This window comes from Cygnus atratus, chromosome 2 (genome assembly GCF_013377495.2).
Source record: "Cygnus atratus isolate AKBS03 ecotype Queensland, Australia chromosome 2, CAtr_DNAZoo_HiC_assembly, whole genome shotgun sequence".
NCBI classification, from domain to species: Eukaryota; Metazoa; Chordata; class Aves; order Anseriformes; family Anatidae; genus Cygnus; species Cygnus atratus.
In genome coordinates this window covers 21,786,917-21,807,296 of record NC_066363.1, presented here as the reverse complement: position 1 = coordinate 21,807,296, position 20,380 = coordinate 21,786,917, and the positions used below count along the sequence as shown (strand labels likewise).

Sequence of the window (20,380 nt, the reverse complement as noted above, 5' to 3'; positions counted from 1 at the left end):
ATTTGTTTTAAAAATAGAATGCACTATGTTTTTGATTGGATTTATAAAATTAATCTGAATTTCTATTCTTTGTAAGTAGAGTCTCCATGTTTTACCCTAGCATAAGACTGTTTTCATTTTTTAAAATGTTAATTACAGGGAAAGCTGTTTTATGTTCTTATCATAAAAGAACGCCTCTCTCCCCATAACAGTTGGGTAATGGTAGGGGTAACTTGTGTCTTATACCTGAGGAAGAGTTAGTTTGATTAAATCTATACCTCTGGTTTTATTTCTTTCAAAAGATCTGTTTTCACTGTTCAGTATTGATATTTGTCAGTTAGTAATTATCTATCTAACAATGTCAATTAAAAGCAAAAACAAACAAACAAACAAAAACATTAAAAGAACATTTTAATAAATATTTCTTAAAATAAAGAAATAGTTTCCCCCAGAATTTCCTATACTTTTTTTTCTCTGTGATTTTTTCAGGACACAACGCAGTGCACGGTTTTGTTTCTAGGTGGTTCTACACAGAACAGTAAAGTGAGCTTGATGCTGCACAAGATATATTTATGCTTTATCTCTAGAAATGCACTTCCAAGACTCCTGGAAGAATCACACAAGTGGTGTTACCAAGAATTCAAGCAGTAACAGCCTGCAAATCATACCAAAAACATCACTGATAATTTGAAATTAAATTTCAAACAGTTTGATCCTAGAATGTTTGGAAAGCATGATTCAACCTCCTTATCCTCTTGTAAATTGTCAGTGGAAAAAAAAAGGGTAACTTGCCTGCTCAATGTACTAGAAACTTCTGTGAGAAAAGAGAATTAATCAGAAGAATGTCATCTCCAGGATTATATGTTCTATAGGGGATTCCTCACAGGGGGCAAAAAGCAGCCTTAAAAATTAGCAGAAAATTATTCATGCAGAGGCCTAAAGTTGGAGTCTAAATAGCTTAAAATGACACGTGTCTAAATTTCAGCCTCATCCCCTAGTAAAATATTGTCCTATTGCTCTTAATGTTTCCTAATTAAAGTAAGTAAATCATTCATATTGCTCCAAAGTTATGAACACATTAAATTACCTGACATTTCATCAAACTTACCAGGATCTCGAGATTCCCACTGAACAGTAAAACCTCCATCTGTAATGGCGTGATTTGAGTACAACCAAAAATAAAGGGAGTTGTGGGAACTGAAAAGCTCTGTGGGAGGTGTGGAACCACAGTATTTTCCCAGCATGTGCATTGATGCTGAAGCCCCATCATGGATTTGAAGGAACTCAGAGTTACAGTCATTACTTGCCTTCAGTTGGAAGACCGGGAAAATAATACGCAGAATCTAACAGGAAGTAGCAAAACAAAAAATACCTTTTTTTTGCATCTGCTAAAATAGTTTATGTTGTAACTCTGCATAGGAAAGATTTATTTGTTCATGCAGTTGTGAGAATCTATTGGCTTTGGAGTCATTATGTGATTTCCTGAAAAATTCCAGGATAGAAGAAAATATTACAGAATCTTAAGGATCAAAAGAAAGGAGAGAAGATCAGAAAGAATTTGGACAGGGAAGTTATCTGGAAACAGCATTATTCCTATAAACTAATAATTGATATTATTTGCCTGTGTCTGCTACGTGATATAGTTAGAAAAGCTTGAAAATGAGCATATAATACTTTACTCCAGGTTTCCCATGGAAGCTTTCTCATCAGATAGTTAACATTTCTTATCCTTTCTATGATTGAAAATATTATCATGGGAGTTAAAAAAATGAAATGATCTTTCTTTTGCACATATAAAATCAGTGTATTATGAACCTACTCAAGATAAATAGTGACACACACAGCTTTATGTAAGTTCAGATTCCCTGCCTATGTGCTTTAATATAGTTCTTCTGAAGACAGCAGTAGTGGCTCTATGGCTTAAAGCTGAGGATATGTCACATACATATAATGCTTTATAAAACACTAGCAGCCACTAGTTTATAAAGCGACTTATTTCATTCCCATGGAAAGTCAAAAATATATCCAAAATATAGATCCCTTAATATAGGTCACAATATTGGGAATGTGTGACATGAAGATGGTCACATTTGCTCTGATGAACTGAGGGGTCCTGCAGAGTGAAGGTTTCTTTAACCTGAACTCTTTTTTTACCTTGCTGGGATCAGTCTGAATAACCCAAGCGCAGCTGACCCTGGTATCGTACCGCTGGCTGCTTGGGTTGTTCGGGTAACTGAAAGTCCCCCTGGAGCCTGAGAGATATCCTCCACAAGCTGCAGAAGTGGAAAAGTAAATGGATTAATTTGTGCTATCGCAGTACAAACTTAAACAAAACCAAACTTTTAGCTTTGGTTTCCTAAACATTTAAAGCAAGGATGAAAGATACTATTATGAAAGACTTCAGGATTTCCTCTAAAGTGGAATGACATCACAAAAAATGGGAAAAATTACTCCCTGAGAGAAAAGTAGTTCCAGGAAAAAGAATAAAGATCTTTCAGCAGGAAAATGTAAATTCTGCCAAAAGTTGTTGATTCTGTCTCAGAAAACTATCAGTAAACTAGTTTGTTTCCAGAAGACTAACTCTGGATTGAAATCTTCAGAATTTCCACTGACACTGAAATGACATTTGAATGACACTGAAATGACATTTTGAATGATAGATGACATAAAAAATGAAAAATGATATAAAATTGTCTTTCTCAGTAGTGGTGCATCACAGAATGTATCCTTCAGATGTTTCATTGTCCTATACATCCTTTTTGGTCAGACTTCTGGTTCTGATATCACCTCTTATAATATACCATGGTCTGTTCTCTCATTGAGCCATTAAGTGAATGGGAGCTGTGAACTGGGAATCCCAAACAGCTACAGAAAAATATGTCCATAAAGAACCCAAAATACAATGCACATACAGCTGTGGTATACAAGAAGCAGCTGTAGATTAACATTCAACTGACAGCAAAGAAATACTCAATTATCGGCGAACTGAAATGAAGTATTTTGTATGAGGGAATGGTAAAAAGAATATAATTTTCTTGAAGTGTCCATCTAAAACATCTCACAATTTCTCAACGAGATTCATAATTATTATATCATAGAATGTGTTATTTTTCCTTTGATTAAGAACTAATAGAAAGATTGATACATTATAATTTGTCAATGGTTTTCTATTCTTCACATTTTGAATGGTTAAATATTTTTTCCACATATATATTCTTAATAACAAAAAATTACTGGTTAGACATATAAGGAAAGCAGAAAGAGCTTGAAGTAGCTCTAATATAGAACAGATTTCACGGTGGCTCAGTGAAAGTTCACATTCTGTATTCTGTGAAAAGTTAATCTGCTTTTTTCACATCAGTCTGCAATACATAGGAGCCATCTGACAGATGGATGCCACAGAGACACTCACTGGAATGCTATCCTGACTTTGTTTAATCAAAATTAATGGCAAAATAATCTCCCCCCCCAAAAAAAAAAAAAACAAAAAAAAAAAAAACAGAAGAATACATATTCAGAAGAAATCCTACAAGTAGGAACACTGTAAACTCCACGTTCCTAGTTTCATGGATAACATTTCTTTCATTACATTTCTGTTTTGAAAACCTTTTCTGGCTTTTCATGTTAACTAAAAATATCAGGACCTCTGAGCTTTGCAACGAATGAAATTGTATGCACAGAAGAAAAAAATTACTATCTTCTCTTGTAAATCTGTTTCCCTTATATCAAACCCTCTTTCTCACACAGCTTACCAGACCACTTCTCAGGAACAGCAATTTGATTTTAGGTTAACTGGAGTCTAGTCACAGCCAGTAGGCCTGCAACTCCAGTGTTACGCTCCTATTGCTAAACAAAGCAGTTATAAAGAAAAATTTGTGGAAAACTCTAACTCCAAGGGACCAGGACCTGTAGTTCACCAACATTAGCTTTTTTCTCCAGAGGAGGATGTCCCGGACATACCTTGCTGGGCAGTCTGGCACTGTGGTCCTGTCCAGGCACTGGTGCACTCACAGGTGTAGCTATTGATCCCATCAGTGCAGCTTCCCCCATTCTGGCACGGGTTGCTAGAGCATTCATCAATGTTTTCTGTACAATTAGGGCCTGTCCAGCCTGCATTGCACAGGCAGAAATATCCAAAGATCGTTGCCTACAGGTATGAACAAATGCAATAAACTTAATGATCATGGATCATATAAAAGAATCAAAGTAGTTGATAGAAACACTGACATTTACACTTACTTTATGTGGAGATATCAGAACAAAGAAATAAATCATTTGGAGTTCAATGGTCTTGATGGTAAGCAATGAATACCACCATAAACCAAAAGCCTAATCAGATTATCTAGCTGTTTGCTGTTTCTATCAGGTTGTTTCTTTGCAGAGCTCTTTCAAGGTACTTTTTAGAAAGTCAAAATCTGTATTCATTTAATCATTCAGGAAACTGTTTGCTTGGCTTTGAAATGATCATCCTAGACACAAGTTAATGATATTATCTAAAACTTAAAAATAGCAAGCTAAGAAAACAGTGGTTTATAAATCATTTCTCTCTAGCCTGTTCTCTTAGAAGTCTGCACTGCAGTTATGTGGATGTTACTTTGTTTTTCACCCTGACCAATGTTAAATGGGAACACTTGCACTTACTTCTTTGTATTACTCCTGTCTTTTTCCCATTTGTTTTGTCTTGACCTTTACTACTCCTTGTAATCAAGTCTTTCCGTATCTGTAACTGTTTTAATTTCTTACGTCCTCTTTTCTCGTATTTGTTGTTTTCTAGATATACTTTTTACAGTTAAAGCAGAGTGTGGTATTCCATGGCACATGCTAACTGCCAGCTTTGATGTCACATATTCAATGTGCTATATTTCTTTTATTTCCCTGTACATTCTCTGATCACATCCTCTGTATCCTGAACAGAGATTTTCAGTATCATGGAAGAGGATTTTTCTGTGTATTAAAGGCTATAATGATATTTTAGAAAATAAAACAGTACTTTCTGATCTGCATTGCCTGGTATTTAATTAACATTAAATTTCATCTGTCATTACGCTGGTCAAATATAGCTCTGGTGTACCCTATTTTATTAGATACATCAAAATCCCATTGCCGAACTATCTGGCTATCATTATCTTTAAGCAATAGTTTGCAACCATGATTGCTTATAGTTGTATGTTAGGATAAATTTGAGGGAATACATAATTTCTTTTAATAGACTGACTAAAATAGTTTCTAAATAGTTAGAAAAAGTAGATGAGATCTGGGCACAAAAGGTCCTTTGAATAGCTGAGCGAAAAGACAACAAGTACCCACAGAAGTGAGTGAGGGAGGCACAGAAGAGGATAAGGGGTGGAGTGGGAAAGAGGGGATCATCTCCTTTAGAACAGAAAATCAGGAAAGTGAAAGGCAAAAACATCATATGGCCCATTTCCCCCCTGACTCCCAGAATCATCAAAAGAAGGATATCTGTAGAACAACATGGACAAAAAAGATCAGACTCTACTTGAACAACAAATTTACCATTTGTGAACATTTCTCCAAAATCATCATAATAAGTATCTTCCACAACAGATGTATCAAAATCCTCAGATCCACAGCACTAACTTCCCTGAGCACAGCAGGGAAACTGTGAGGAGTCACGCACTTACCACGCACTGACCATTTGCACAAGGGTTTTGTAGCTGACAGATATCACTGAGGGGAGAGCATCCGTTTGGCCCATATCCATTTCCAGTGTACCCAGATGTGCAGGAACAAAATGGCATTAGTCCTTGCGAGATCAGGCAAAAGACACAGAAACTAGTTCAGTCCTTGTTAAAATGACAGTACCAACCATGACAAGACAGTTCCTTGACATTTGGAAGCTGAGCCTTTATATATTCCAACTTATTTGATCTTTTGGTACTTTCCCTGGTCTTTGCCTCTCTGATCATGAAAAGATCCCTGGTTTTTGTACCTGAGAGTCCAAGGTAAGCTTCACGGGAAGTGGTGGAATTACTAGAAGGATATTTATAGGAAGGAGAACAATAGTCACAAGTAGCTGAAACTGGAAAACCACATTGAAGGGAAATGGTGAAGATCTCCACATTTTTATGATGAAATCTGCTCTTTTGTGTGGAGCCTCAATCTGTTTCTGTCAATGTCTGTGGCTGTTGACTTTAGCCAACCTGCCTGTGAACTCCTCTGAGTAAGGCAAAACTGACTATGGAGAAGGGGTTGCATTATCAATATTTTGCTACAAAGTGGGTTCAAATGGACTATTTTCTTGAGATTCACACTGTCCTCACAGTCCTTACAAGAGCATCATACCTGAAACAGAGGTACAAGTTGCCAATGGATGGCAACCTCCATTATTTATTGAGCAGATATCAACCTGGGTACATGTTTGTCCATCCCCTTCATAACCTGTACAGAGGTAAATCTTAGTTAGTCTGTCACAAACTGTGTTCCATGAGCATCAGCAGCAAAACAATCGTCTGGTGAGAAAAAACACTAATTTATGGTGTAAAATCACAGTCTTTGCAGCTAAAGAGAGAAAGTTAAATAACCTTCTGGAGTAAAACCTGGCATATTTATTATGTTCCTATGTTGCAAGGATGGATTCTGATCTTAACTAAATTTCCACATGATTTTAGAAAAGAGTTGTATTAGCACTACCCAAATATAGGTGAGGTCAGAATGAGGCCATAGGATCTCAGGTCTCTCAGACACCATGTGCTGCCCTGCCCACACTTCTGCACACAGCCAGCCCCAACCACTTCAGGGCTTCCCGCTGCGTGCCAGAGCTGCCCTTGGGTTTCGAATGCAACGTCTGCCTCCTCTTGGGAGGCTCTGCAGGACCAAAATGCTGAGGAACGACTGCACAGCCAGAACTGAGGTCCACTACACCACACCAAAATTCGCCCGAGGCCACATTTATATCACGCTGATAGCCCTTCAGCCCCCAGTAATGTAGAGCCTTCAGTAACTGCAGCCTGCTGCCATTCAGATGGCAGTTGGAAGGTCAATTAGAAACCCTTTTTCATGCTAGTATTTCCCATATTGATTGCATGCATCTCATAAAGCAACTGAAACCATAGAACACAAATTATATGGACAGAAGTCACCGCTTCCACTATTTGACCTGTATTGCAATGGAAACACTGCCGTTTTACAAAGCAGTCAGAGCGTGACAAACAATTAGTTAGCCTTTTTTTAAAGACAGACAATACAGCTGATTTATGGCACAGAGGATACTCTTTTAATTAAAATAGACAATGAAATTACTATTGTAATTATGCAATCCCTGTCTCCCATCGATTTTTTTAAAGGAAGTACCTTATAAAATCAAAGCTTTAACACCAAAAGGGGCTACCTAGTACAAGAGAAACACATTCCAGACGATGCACCAACAAACACCTACTCTACAAAATGTTCATTAATAGCTGAAGCAGTTTGAATATTTGTGAGCTCCACATCCTATATTACAGTATAGCACTGTAGAAAATGCAAAAATGTTACATATTTGTGTATGTGATATTCTTTATATAAAACCAGTCTACAGCTTCGTAACTATATCATAAAACAGGCTCAAATGTGTTAAATCTTCATCTTTTAAGTCTTTCTATAGTTCTATCAACAAAAAATTCCATTATTTTACCTGGTGGACATAGTCCACAGTGGAAGGATCCCATTGTGTTGATACATGGAACCATTGGTGCAGTTGAGCAGCCTCCATTATTACTTTCACATTCATTAATGTCTTGGCAGCTGTGGCCATTTCCTTGCCAGCCTAAAAAGAAGCAGAGGAGAGACATTAAATTAGAAAACACTTGACTTTTTCATTTTCTCCTTTGGCCAGATCTTCTCCTAGAGTAGAAAAATATGCCTTTTGAATTTCCCCTCAGTAACACAAGAGAAGACCTGTCCCTCTGATAACTGATGATAATTAATGCTGGTCTGCAAAATATGTTACAAACACAAAAAGGTGAAGGTATTTGTATAAGAATGCTTTATCTTAACTGTATTGTGGATATGTCAGAATCAAACACAGTTTAATCTGAAGAGGAGACAATTCTGGGCTAGTGAACATGCAAAATTTGCAGCAAGGTTTTATTATAACTCTGGTTAAATCTTCAAATGCTCCTCATATACAGTTCCTATACATACAACATACCCTACTCAGGAAGATGGATCATAGGATTTATGGCTTGAAAGGATAATTAGATTTTTATATTACCTTGGGACAATGGGCATAATGACATGAAGCTAGCCCTACACATATTGGGAAGGATTCATCTTACCTATCCCAAACTAGTCGTTCTGGGCTCCCATTAAAATCATTGGAAAAAAATAGGTACTTCAAGAATGTTATTCATCTGACCTATTTAGATGCTCTGTTTAGGATGGGATAAATCATGCATTAGACTCCATTATGTAAAATTATCTATGTGTTATGTAGATAAGCCATAACCTGTAGGCATTTATTCTGTAGAATTCAGACTGGAGCATTTCATGGAATCATTCCCATATGGATCCCCAGTCTGTTTATGACACACTGCCAGTCCTACTTGCTGCCACCCCCTCCCAACATAGAAGCAAGGAAGGACACGGTACCTGTGGGGCAGGGGCCACACGAGTAGGAGCCAAGTGTGTTGTGGCACTGCACAGGCGGGTTCTGTGAACATGGGGGATTAGGGAGGCTGCATTCATCTATATCAGCGCTGCAGGCGGGGCTGCCAGGAGGGGACATCCAGCCAGTGGCACAGATACAGTGGTACTTGGGCTGCCACAGCAAACAGCACATTACATATTTAAGACAGGTAGAAGAACAGCCAAGAAAAGGGCAAGAGTTCGTTTTATAAAATGTCTTCTAAACTATACGAGAGAGATCAGTGTAAGCAACCTGAAGTCAGCTTGGCTGTATGCAAACTGTTCAGTAACCTATATAATACGAAGAGATGACATTAAGTTGCAAATATACATTTTCATCAACAACAATTTTCTCTCTTCTAAACTTTACTAATGGTCAGACTCAATATTTATCTAGCTTTGGTACAATTAAAGCTAATAGAAACTGTATTGTTGACTGACACAAGAGCAGACGCTGTTAAGCCAGCACTGAATCCTTTTGAAAAGATTTCTCCACAAAAATAAGTAGAAAACAAGTGATGAGTTGTGAAAATTTCTACAAATGGAGCAAAAAATCATTTTAGCACAAAGAATATGTGGTGTGGCTGGAATAGTGCACGGGTGTATAGGAACACTAAGGAGCAGATGCCTGCCAGGGTAGTTTTGGAGGGCCGCTCTGAGTGGAAAGAGCCAAAGCTGGCATCTTCCATCCACGCCTTTGGAGTGAACACCCTGTACCCGGATTTTGTCCCAAAAACAATTATCTGGCTTGTTACAGAAGGCCATTCGAGTACATGTTAGCATCCACCCAGTACAGGCACTTGGACAGCTGAGGCCTGGAGTCAGTGATGGAGTCAAATGGATGGTACAGAGCACCAAACACAGGCAGCAGCCACCAGGCCAGCAGTCAGTGTTCCACAGGTATTGCTTTTCCAAAGGAAAACAAGAACCATGTTTGTCCTTCTGAATCGTTTAAGTAATAAAATACTCCAGCAACTGAGTACTGAACTCCCCACATAATGAATGGTAAGAATATGATATTCCAAATGAGACTTTGACTGTTGAAAGACTATTCCCAAGCTCCCAATGGATGTAATTGTAGATCTAATACTTTCACAAGTATCTTTAACAAGACGCAAGTCATTTCCAGTTCTTTCTGCTGTCCTTGGGACACCAGCGATGTTATATGGCATTTCTTTGTGCAGTGCATTGTGCAGTGGCATTTCTTGATGTCTTTTCAGTGCTACACAGTTTTGTGGTACTGAGCATAATTTGTTGCATGTTCGTGCTGCCTTGCATAATGAGACTTATACATCGTTCCTTACTTTGTTAGGCTGATCCCTTTCTGCATCTACGCAGACGCCATGCTCACAGAGCATCTCAGATCCTCCCTGGCAGTCATCAAACTTCGAGGCACAATGAGACCCATAGGTTTCTGGAGTACAGGAGCAGCTAATGGTGAAAGCAGACAGAAAAATCAATACGTTATTTCTATATAGCACTTAAAGATCACATGTTGCCATGGTAAGATAATATTCTGCAGTGTTTATTTATAGGGTGTTCCTCATGAAGTCCCTGTGTATTTAGCAGTACTGACAATCCCATTAATAATCCTGCAGCCAGAGGCAAGGCTCCTGTCTAGCAGAGACTGAAGAGCCGTGTGGGACTTGCTCATATCCGTGACTGTCCAGGCCCATAGGAGTATCCACAGATTTTTGTTACAACCACAAATTCAAGAAAAATGAAACAATTAAAGTGAGACTTCAGCAGAATATGAGCCTGGAAATCCCCACTTCAGCCAGAGAGCACCTTAACTTTGCTTTTCACCTTCCTGTGTTGCCAGGTACCTAAAGCTGTACCTCTAGCAATACACAAAAATGCTTTGCCATCCAGAGGCTTGGTGCTTATCTCCTGTCTGTGTCCATACACAAGGAGCATCCCCACTCACCTTCCTACAGCGATCCAGACATCATTCCCTGCACTCCCTCCCAAAGCGGAGATGTACAACCTACAGGAGGCACCACAGATCCTTTGATTTTTTTTTGTTGTTGTTATTATTTTTGTTTGTTCGTTTTTTAAATCCCCACCACTGCAGGAGATGGTGGTGTTAGCTCTTCATCATGCAGCAGCTTCACTGCTGCTGAGCACTCATCTGGGAGGTGGCCCAGCCGGGGCCATTCCCTCCTATCCCACATCCAGCCCGTCCCAGGGAGCGGGGCAGCCTCACACCCTGTGGGGTGACAGTGGCGGCACGAGGGTCTGCTGAGGTAGGAGGAATAAAGCTGCAGGCTGAAGGGATGCATCCTGCATCACCTTAGTCACAGCATTGCACAGACACAGTGGAACTGAAACTAGGAGCTTCTAGGCCATCAGGTGATGTTTCCCTTTTCTCCGGCCCTTTATTTCCACATGGACAAAAGCTGAATCTGAAATACAACTAACTGAACGGGACTAACACTGCAGAAAGACTCCAATCAGTTAGCTAACTTTTAATAAAAGGAAAGTGAGACACTTATTTCAATGCAAGTTATGTGCTGAGATGTCTGATCCCCACAGAGACATATAGCACTCATACAGCCCTGTTCACTTGCTTTTAAGCTGGCTAATAAAAAATAAAATAAAATAAAATAAAATAAAATAATAATAATAATAATAAACTCTGTACAAGCATTTACCTACAGAGTCTGAATCAGATATTCCAGTGCAGCCGATCTGGACCTTGGAGCAATTTACTAGTAAGCTGTGCTATCCTTGCCATGGCAACATGTGATCAGCTGAAAAAGCAGTTTGATAAGCCAGTTGCAGATAACTAAACTCTGCACCCAGGACAAGCGACCCAGATGAACCCAGGCTTAAAAACTGCAGTCGCAGTCCTGTAAAACTGCATGTTTATTAGTGTGAGAGACAGCAGATACACCAACACCATCTTACAAGTGCAGTCGCTCAAGCTGGGCAAGCGGAGAGTCAGCAGACAGGGAAGCAGAACACCCCCAAACGTTCAAAGTACATGCAGAGCCTCACATTCAACTCCAAAGGACACAGCAAGGCAATCGGAGAGGCTCCAAAGGAGAAAGACAATGACGCTGTCTCCTGCCTAGTCTGGCAAAGATTAATCCACTACCCATTTGAAGTTGCTCAGCTTTGAGAAGTAGGCCACGCCACAAGGAGCTTCGGCCAAACTGCAAAGCAGTGCTGCGTGGCACTGCCCTGGTCCTCTCCCATTGCTACCTGCGTGTCCTGGTGAGGCCCCCATCATGCTGGTTGCGATGCAAGAGTCTGATGGACATGGGGATTCCCACGGCCTTTTGTCCAAATGATGCCATGTCCTATTGAGGTGCTGATTCAGAAAGCATTTCTAGAATACCTGCTTTTTCCTCATAGCTCCATGCTTTCCTGAATTAGAGCTTGAAGCTTGCAAGTAAAGAATCTGAACAGGGAGTGAAGACTGCATTACCCTCCATTTGACAGTACCTGATAGAGCACTGCCCTTCACCTGGTGTTATCGCCGAGGTCTGTGGGAAGTTAAATATCACCATTTTCTTTACCCTCAGTCCCCACTGGTGTATGTAACTGCACCAGAGCAGGACTGGGGTGACAGGGGTTGCTGGGCCCCAGAAAAACCAGCAGCAATGTTCTCACAGCTGCTGAAAAGAGCCATGTCACCCTGTTTGGGGATGGTTTTAGCATCTGGGGAGCACTCAGAAATAAGTAGGACGTGATGTGAAAGGAGTCTGTGAAGACAGTATAATGGATTTGGGGAAAGGACTGAACTATAATCCTGAGGGCATAATGCAAAAGCAGTAATATCACAATGTCCATGACTTACAAAGAGGTTCTAGTTTCTTTGAAGTAATTGTGTAATTTGTAAGAATTACACTGGGGAACAAACTTCAGGAGTCATGACCACAGAAACACAATGAAAACACCTGAGAAAAAGGCAGAGGGTTTGTTCCCTCAAACCTTAATTTAGTCACACACCTGTATGCCACATTGCAGAGCTCAGTAAGAAACAATAAGTAAAGGCAGGCTGCTTTGTGCGGAGTTTCCTTGATAAATGTCTTGCATTGAGGACAGCTGCAAGCAAGCTAGAAAGATCTTTAAAATCAAAGAAAAGCTGTCAGGCAGCCTTACGCACGCAGTAACATCTCAACAGGCTCTGTGTTCCTGCTGAAGTGGAGCACTGCATGAGAATTTCCCTTTTGTGAAGTTCTTCCAAGAACTGATAAAGCACTGTAAGGCAGTGTTACACCAAGCAAATATTTGTGGGGGCTAAGACTTTCATGCTGAAGCAGGAGACAAGATGCTTTGAAGAAAGCTGTGACATGCTATCCAGCCTGCTTGTTCCCATTGCACAGGGAGAGCTTTGTATTATATCTGAAAGTTATTTATTTACCAGATTATTTGCCACTATGGAAAATAAGACTCAGGATGTTCAGGCTGGCTTGCCTTGTAAATGGGAGCATGTTTCTTAAGGAGCTGAACAAGGACTGCCTTCTGCCTCGGCACAGCTGGAGGAGGGTGAGCCCCAGGAACCTCATGTCTGTGGTGCCCAAGCACCCTTCTGGCCAGCCTGCTGCAGGCAGCATTTCTCCTCCCTTTCTGTCTGACAGCACTATCTGTTGCTTGTGCAGCTCCAGTCTCAGCAGTGCTGGTATTTCTGGAGCAGGTGAAGGCATTTCCAAGAGTTATGCAGCGTGCTGGGGATGCCACTGAACACGGGTGTCCGTATGTCCAGGAAGTTTCCAACATCTCAAAGAGTTTGCTGGAGCAAAGCTCTGCTTCTGTGTTGAAGCAAGCGATGGCTTTGGAGGGCATCTGTGCCTGTGGAGGGCTTGTCTATACAGTGTACTAATGATTTTGTGGCCTCTCAGACTGAAAGGAGGTGATATACAGTGTATAGATACTACATGGACTTGTTGCTAGAACTCGTGCTGCAGATGGGGTAGGTGGCACAGACATAGCAGTATTTTATACAGCATTTTTGTGTATAGTTTTGAAAAGTTACCTGTAGCTGCCGGGTGTGTTCACACAAGTGGCTCCGTTCTGGCAGCCCAGTGCTGTTCCAGCATAAATCTGGCATTCATTAACATCCACTGAACAGAGGAGGCCCTAAGATGAAATGGAAAACCAGTTTATTTTCCAAATAACAGAGAAATGAAGCAAACCGTGGAGCCAATGTTTAATATAGTTTCCAAACATACACAAACCACGGGCTGCTATCAACACAGCTTCTCTTATGAAACATTATAACAACACTCTATTGTTCAGCTGTGTTTCTGTGACCCTGGTTATCAGTCAGATGAGGGATAAAATATTTCAGATGTCTGCAGAAAGCATATGGACAGCTTAGTACTCTCAGTCCCCCTACTTTCCAGCTCCCTAGCAAAAGGCTCTGAAAACTCTCTTTCAAACTGTTTTTTCAGGAGATGCTGTTTTGTTAGGACTGAAACTACATCAATTTTGACACGAGTCTCATTGGGACAATTTTCAGGCTGACAGCTTTTGGGAAAAAAATGGAACTTTCCATCTTCAAATGTACATAACAGCACCATTAAAGCCTTTGCCAATAAGGTCTTTGGATTTCAAAAACCCAGAATGGGACTGATTACTTACACCCCCATTTGTTTTTCTTCTTTGGACTTCAATAAACACCATTCCTTTCCTTCATTCTCTCTATGCCCTTGCGTAAGCTCAACAGCAAGGTATGCAGTTCAGTTCACGCTGCTCAGCAAAAACCAAAGACTAATTCTCTGCTGTGGAAACTGCCAAGCATCACTGACTCCATGGGGCATCACCCACATATAACAGTGCAGGGTCTGGCCCAGTGGTCGGGGCTTCAATTTTCTTGGTGTATGTCAGCGTTGTTGAGAAGCAAATGTGTTGCGCTTAAACTAAGAGATGACTCTTTTACTGTCGTTTTGCTGTTCAGTATATCTCACTCCACCCTGAACAATTTTTAAATGGTGTGCTTTTGTCACAATTGTGCTAAGCCAGGTACATCCTTGCAGTAACAACACACATCACACATTCAAGGAGTCTACAGACTCACCTGCCAGTTGCTGGGACAGAGGCAAAAGAAACCATCCAATGAGTTCACGCAGGTCCCTGAGTTCTCACAGGGGTTGCTGCTGCAGGCTTTCCTCTGGAGAGACTGAAACCCAGGAAGAGAGAAGGCAATTAGCTTCCTTCTTATTTAGTTTTTCATCAGCATTTATTTTCAAGACAAAGTTGTAGTGTTTTTTTTTCGTTCTTTCTTGGAGTTTTCCCTCTCACCTTTTTCAATAAGGTTAATTTGCAAAACTTTTAATCTCTTTCACACATCTGTACAAAAATATGACTCAGTATGACTGATCTTACACAGGATGACTGGCTGCAAGCACTAGGATGAGCGAAGCTCTGTAAGATGTAAATATTAATAGAAACTGTTCCTCAATGGCAGGCTGTTAGTGAGTCTAGATGGAGAGTTGGTTATCTTATCTTCCTGATTTCATGGGTGACTCATCGGACAACTGCTTTTACTGGCAGGAGTAGCTGTGGCTTGTCACACACTCATGGAGAAGCAGCTGATGGTTGAAAATAAGCTATTTCCAGCACAATACAAAATCCAGTTTAAATTCTCCAGTCTTTGTCTTGACAGATCAGTGAAGAAAGAGTTTATTTTTCCTTGGTATCTAGTTGTTATTCTTCAGTCTACAATTGTTTTTCCTTTAAGGAATGCAGGCTCCTACATAGTTTATGTTTTGTAAGAGGGTATTTCACCTCCTTTACAAACCTTGGCTTTTTTTAACCTCCTCTTACCAGAAAAGGTTTTCCTGAGTAGTGTGTGAGAGGAAAGAAATCATTTAGCTATTTAATCATTGTAACCTTATCTTACTTACTTGGGGTCAGATGTTTCTTTTTTGATCTTCATTTTCCTTCCCATTTACTCACCTGCTCTAAGCTTTGAAGTTTGTTGTCAAGATTTGTGATCTGCAAGAGAAATACAAATTAAGTTGTCCTTGGCATGAGTGTCACTGCAGAGGTACGTGTTGGTCTCAGTGCTGGCATGCTGGATGCCAGTAGACTGACAAAGTGCTTTCTTTGGAGACAAGAGTATAGCTTGTGTGTGAAACCAGGTGACAATCGGGTTCAAATCAGGTCCCATTCACTGGGATTTAAGTACTTTAGGCAGTTCAGAAAATGACAGCTTATGAAAAAGGTATGTCCAATTTTGCCTACAAAAAAAAAACAGTCTTCTGAAGATGCATTAGGGTACTTAACATTAAGAACATGAATATTCCAACAGGACTGCTCAGGTGCTTGTGAGCCATACGAAGGACTGAGGCCTGAAGTGGGTACACTGAAAGCCCAGGAAAGGTTCAGCATATCTCAGTTGGTTAGATCCACAAATAGCAAGCAGAAAGTGAATCAGGGAATACCATAGACACATGTTAGGACAATTTCCCTTGGAGGTCTCAGGCTATAAAATATTTTCCTATAATGAAATTATGTCTGTACTCTAACAAAAGACACTTAAACGAAGTCACTTAAAGGATTTCCATCTTCTGTTGGAGAAAAATCTTTAGTAGCTGGGAAAAGTTCCTCGCAGGTATTTTCTTTCCACTGTAAATCTCTACATCCCATTTCACCCATGCAATGGAATACCTAGGTAACACGTATAAGAACATATTTGGTCCATAGCCTCAACTTAGTGAGACTTCACTTCCATAAATGTTAGAGGACATAGTCCATGGAGACAGTGAACAGAAAAAGAATCCCAGTAATTGGAAATTATGGGAATTACAGGACTATTTCCACTGTCTCCAGAGATACCGGTTCAATATCTCTGATGTTAAACAGACCCTGAGCTGATGTTAAATATGGACTCTGACCCAGTTTTCTGAATCAAAGCCGAGAAATACTGAAATGCATCAGGTAACTATGTTAATCTGGGGAATGGAAAATACAGAATGCTGGTGGAGTACAACACGAGGGTGCAGCTCACCTTGGAATCCAGCAGAGAAACCTGGTGCGACACGTTCTGAGAGACACCACTGGCTTTCTTAAGTTCTTGAATCTCTGCGTTACTTTCTCTCACCTATTTTTTTTTAAAAGAGTAAATGTAAAACAAGCTTTGATTTTTTAAAAGCTTAGGAAAGTTTTATTCTTGCTTAACATTACTATTATAAAGTCTCTTTAAATACAGAGAGCTCTGTTCCATGCACAATTTAATCTTTTAATTACTTTATGTAACAAATTGATTACAGGTCCACAATAGCTCACGTTCATAAAGTGCTGACAGAAATAATATAAAATAACAATCATACAAAACACATCAAACATTTGCTAAGAAAAATTCTGAAGAAAACTAAACTATTAACGTACAAAATTGGAAACGAAAACATATTAAGGAGAAGTAACTATATCACCTGACTAAAAAGTTCTGCAAGATCTTCTTCATTAAGCTTTATTTTCCCCAGTGGTCCAGTTCTAAATTCAATATTTTTGCTGGAGCCAGCGTGGAACACTAGATTACCCTGTTCTGAGGACAAACGAGGCCTGTTGTATTACGGGAAAAAAAACAAAAGATCATTTAGTTACACATATCTGCCAGAAAGTAGGTAGAAAATATATGCAGTAAAGTCATTCTGTTCCCATTACTGGCACTTAAAACCCACCATATGAATAAATCCATTTGCAATTGATAATAGCAATGGTACTTACTGTTCATCATACGTGTTTCTTTTCTGCCTCTTTTTTTCATAGTGGTTTGATTCACAGCTCAATCCAGCAAGTAATAACAATGCAACTAATAGCCCAGGAACAGAAGCAGCCCAAAGCATTGCTCTCCTCCAGCTGTCCTGAGATTGAAGTGAAACCTCTAGTGCTGAATTGTACTTTTGAGAGCCCAGGTGCCCTTTGCTCTCACACAGCTCTTTATTCACAAGGTGCCCATGCTGCTGTCTTGTCCTGTAAGGGTAATCTTTACCTCAGGTATCTTAATTAAAGATTGACAGTGTGCAAATAATCTAGACACTCAGTGTGTTTTTCTCCTTTGGCTGCAGGAGCTTTGAAAGGTATTTAATTAAAATCTGCATGCGTTGGATCATTATGTCTCTGACCTTTGAGCAGCTGAGCCCCCCGGTGTCTCAGAGCACACTTGTAGCTGGCTGCTATGGGAATGCTTCGCTGTCCCTGCACGCTGCACAACATGGCAGAAGGGAAGATTATTTGGCAGCACTAAAAGACCTAGATTATTACCAAAAAAAATAACATATAACAACCACAGTAGCTGGCAAGGAATATTTGTATTGAAGGAGAAGCTTCCAGCCAGTAATTCATTGGGCAGATGACATAAACAAGTTAGCAGTACCAAACAGCATCCTATGAACTGCAACAGCAAAATACAATTTTAACCAAATATGGTTGCTCTGACTTAAAAATGACTCAGTCCCCAGATGCTGAGAAGACGATCACACACCAAGAGGACTGCATTTTGTTTGGCACATGGAGGCTGTCTTCACTGCACACACTGGGGCTTCCAAATTCAGGGCCAGCCACAGACAATGGAGAAGACCAAGGAAGGATTTGGATAACGCTCAAAAATAATCAAAGAATGCAAATTCATATGTTCTGAGAGCCACAATCTGAATCTTGACCCCATTTTCCTCTACTCTTCAGCTGCACCCTTCTCAAAAGAAGTGTTGTACCCAATTTAGTGCCCCAGCCACCACTGCTCCTTAGGCCCCTGCCCCTGCAGAGCCTGGCCTGGACACGCGCCTCCCGGTGTGACCTCTGCGTGTGACGAGGTGACGGGGCTCCAAGCTGTGACCTCCCCAGAAGCACTGACATCAGTGGCTGCTCCTCCAGGAGTGGGGAGGCTGCTTCTGGAAGGTTCCACATCCCAACCTCCTTTGTGACTTTGCTACTCACCAGTCAGGTCTTGGCCTTTTGTTTCTTCCTCCTAGGTGACGGTTCCCAACACCCCCGCTGCAACTGGGACTCCATGTACTCAGTCCTTGTGCCTTCTACTACATGTCAGGGATTCTGCAGCCCCATCTTCCACCCTGAAAGTGCACTTTTTATGTGACAATCCCTGCTACTCCGTCCTTTTCTTTTGCCAGTCCCCTATTCCCCTCACACATATCTTGCTGTGCCTTCTTCCCCCTGCTTAGAGCGGCTTTGCATACCCTGTGCTAGGAGCTACCTGAACCTCCAGTCCCACCACAATTCATGCATTTTTCACAGAATCAGAATTGTAGGGGTTGGAAGGGACCTCGAAAGATCATCAGGTCCAACCCCCCTGCCAAAGCAGGTTCCCTAGAGCAGGCTGCCCAGGTAGGCGGCCAGACGGGCCTTGAGTATCTCCAGAGAAGGAGACTCCACAACCTCCTTGGGCAGCCTGTTCCAGTGCTCCGTCACCCTCACCGGGAAGAAGTTCTCTCACATGTTGGTGCAGAACTTCCTGTGATCCATTTTGTGGCCATTGCCCCTTGTCCTGTCCCCAGAAACCCTTTTGTTTAATACCTAACTCATACAGGTTGGTCACATTTCAAAACCTGAGCAGTACAGCAACATTTGTAGCTGCTGTCGCTGAAGATAACAGCAGCCACGGTTCGTTGGCCCTACAAGTCCCAGACTTTCACAGAGGCCACAGAGCTCCTGCAGCTCCCAAACCCTAGGCAGCCTCCATTTCTGCTCCAGTTTGCACTTCTCACCCAACAGGGAGGTTCTGCCCATAGGTCTGTGGGACATGCTCTGACGCTGGGCGACTGAATGAGCTCTACAGCTTTCAGACAGGAAGGTTTCAGACAGAAAGGTCAGTGCCTTCCTGTATCCTGGGATGTGGTGACCAACAATATTAATGTCACCTCTAGAATAGACAGAAGTACGCTGTGAAAGTGAGTGTGAAGCCAGGGCTGCTGAGGTTTATTGCTTTGCCACGAATAACTTTATCCTTACTACAAATAACTAAAATGTCCATTGTATCAGCAACATCCCACCACCTCCACTGTTTTCTGTTGTTTGCATGAAAAACTAGCTTGTTATTACATTTTATTGCTTGAGTTTTTCAAATCTTATCTCATAATTCAGTACAGTGGTAGCCTGCTGATCATGTTTCTTGTGCTTACAGATTGTGGTGCAGGTAACCCGACCGTTACTGCTGCTGCCTGGAGATCTGGAAGGGCAGAGGTGAAGCTCACCCTGAAACCACGGTGGTTTTAGATAGCCCATGCCGTAAGCCTCTGCTCAGCCCTCTGGGCACCCCCCTGCTCCAAAGCAGGCTGTGGCCTCGAGGAGATTGAGTCTATCAGCTGCTGCTGCCAAAACACAGGAGCATGAGGAGGAAAGACCTTGTGTTATCCTTCACCAATGTAGGGGACGGTGTTTACATCAAAATATGGAATTGTATCCACACTTGATGTAAACTATCCCTACTCCAGTCAATCCAAACAAACTATGATATTTTATACCAAATGAGAATCTGTCGCCACTCTTTTTACTTTTTTCTTTATTATTATTATTAATTTTCTGTTCCGCTCTTTGCTCTGAAACCCCGTTCTGGAATAGGAAAGCATAGGTGAATTATTGATGTCTCTGTCTAGTCAACAGGATACCTTCTCCCTCTGGGTATACTTGTACTGTCCATTAAACTAGTGCTTAGTAACATTCTTCATGTCTGTTCTGATATGTCTGGGGTTTGTGTGGTGCTTTTTGTATTTATTTTATTTTTATTTATTTAACAGCCCACTAAGTGTGTATGTCGTGTTGGGTGAAGAACTTATGGGACAACTAAAACTGCACTTTCTAGCAGGCT

At 40.9% G+C, this 20,380-nt stretch overlaps 1 protein-coding gene across 1 annotated transcript in view; it reads right to left on the bottom strand.

Annotated features, from left to right (window-relative positions):
- The window catches only part of CUBN (cubilin), a 141,527-nt gene extending 124,122 nt beyond the window's left edge, over positions 1 to 17,405 (bottom strand). The window contains 14 exon segments of the mRNA XM_050709354.1: positions 1,088 to 1,322; positions 2,134 to 2,252; positions 3,940 to 4,126; positions 5,622 to 5,743; positions 6,283 to 6,378; positions 7,613 to 7,744; positions 8,569 to 8,737; positions 9,909 to 10,035; positions 13,589 to 13,692; positions 14,633 to 14,734; positions 15,514 to 15,552; positions 16,568 to 16,660; positions 16,992 to 17,121; positions 17,287 to 17,405. Of these exon segments, the coding sequence (XP_050565311.1) occupies positions 1,088 to 1,322; positions 2,134 to 2,252; positions 3,940 to 4,126; positions 5,622 to 5,743; positions 6,283 to 6,378; positions 7,613 to 7,744; positions 8,569 to 8,737; positions 9,909 to 10,035; positions 13,589 to 13,692; positions 14,633 to 14,734; positions 15,514 to 15,552; positions 16,568 to 16,660; positions 16,992 to 17,121; positions 17,287 to 17,405 (1,774 nt within the window).
- Between the last annotated feature and the right edge of the window lie 2,975 nt (positions 17,406 to 20,380).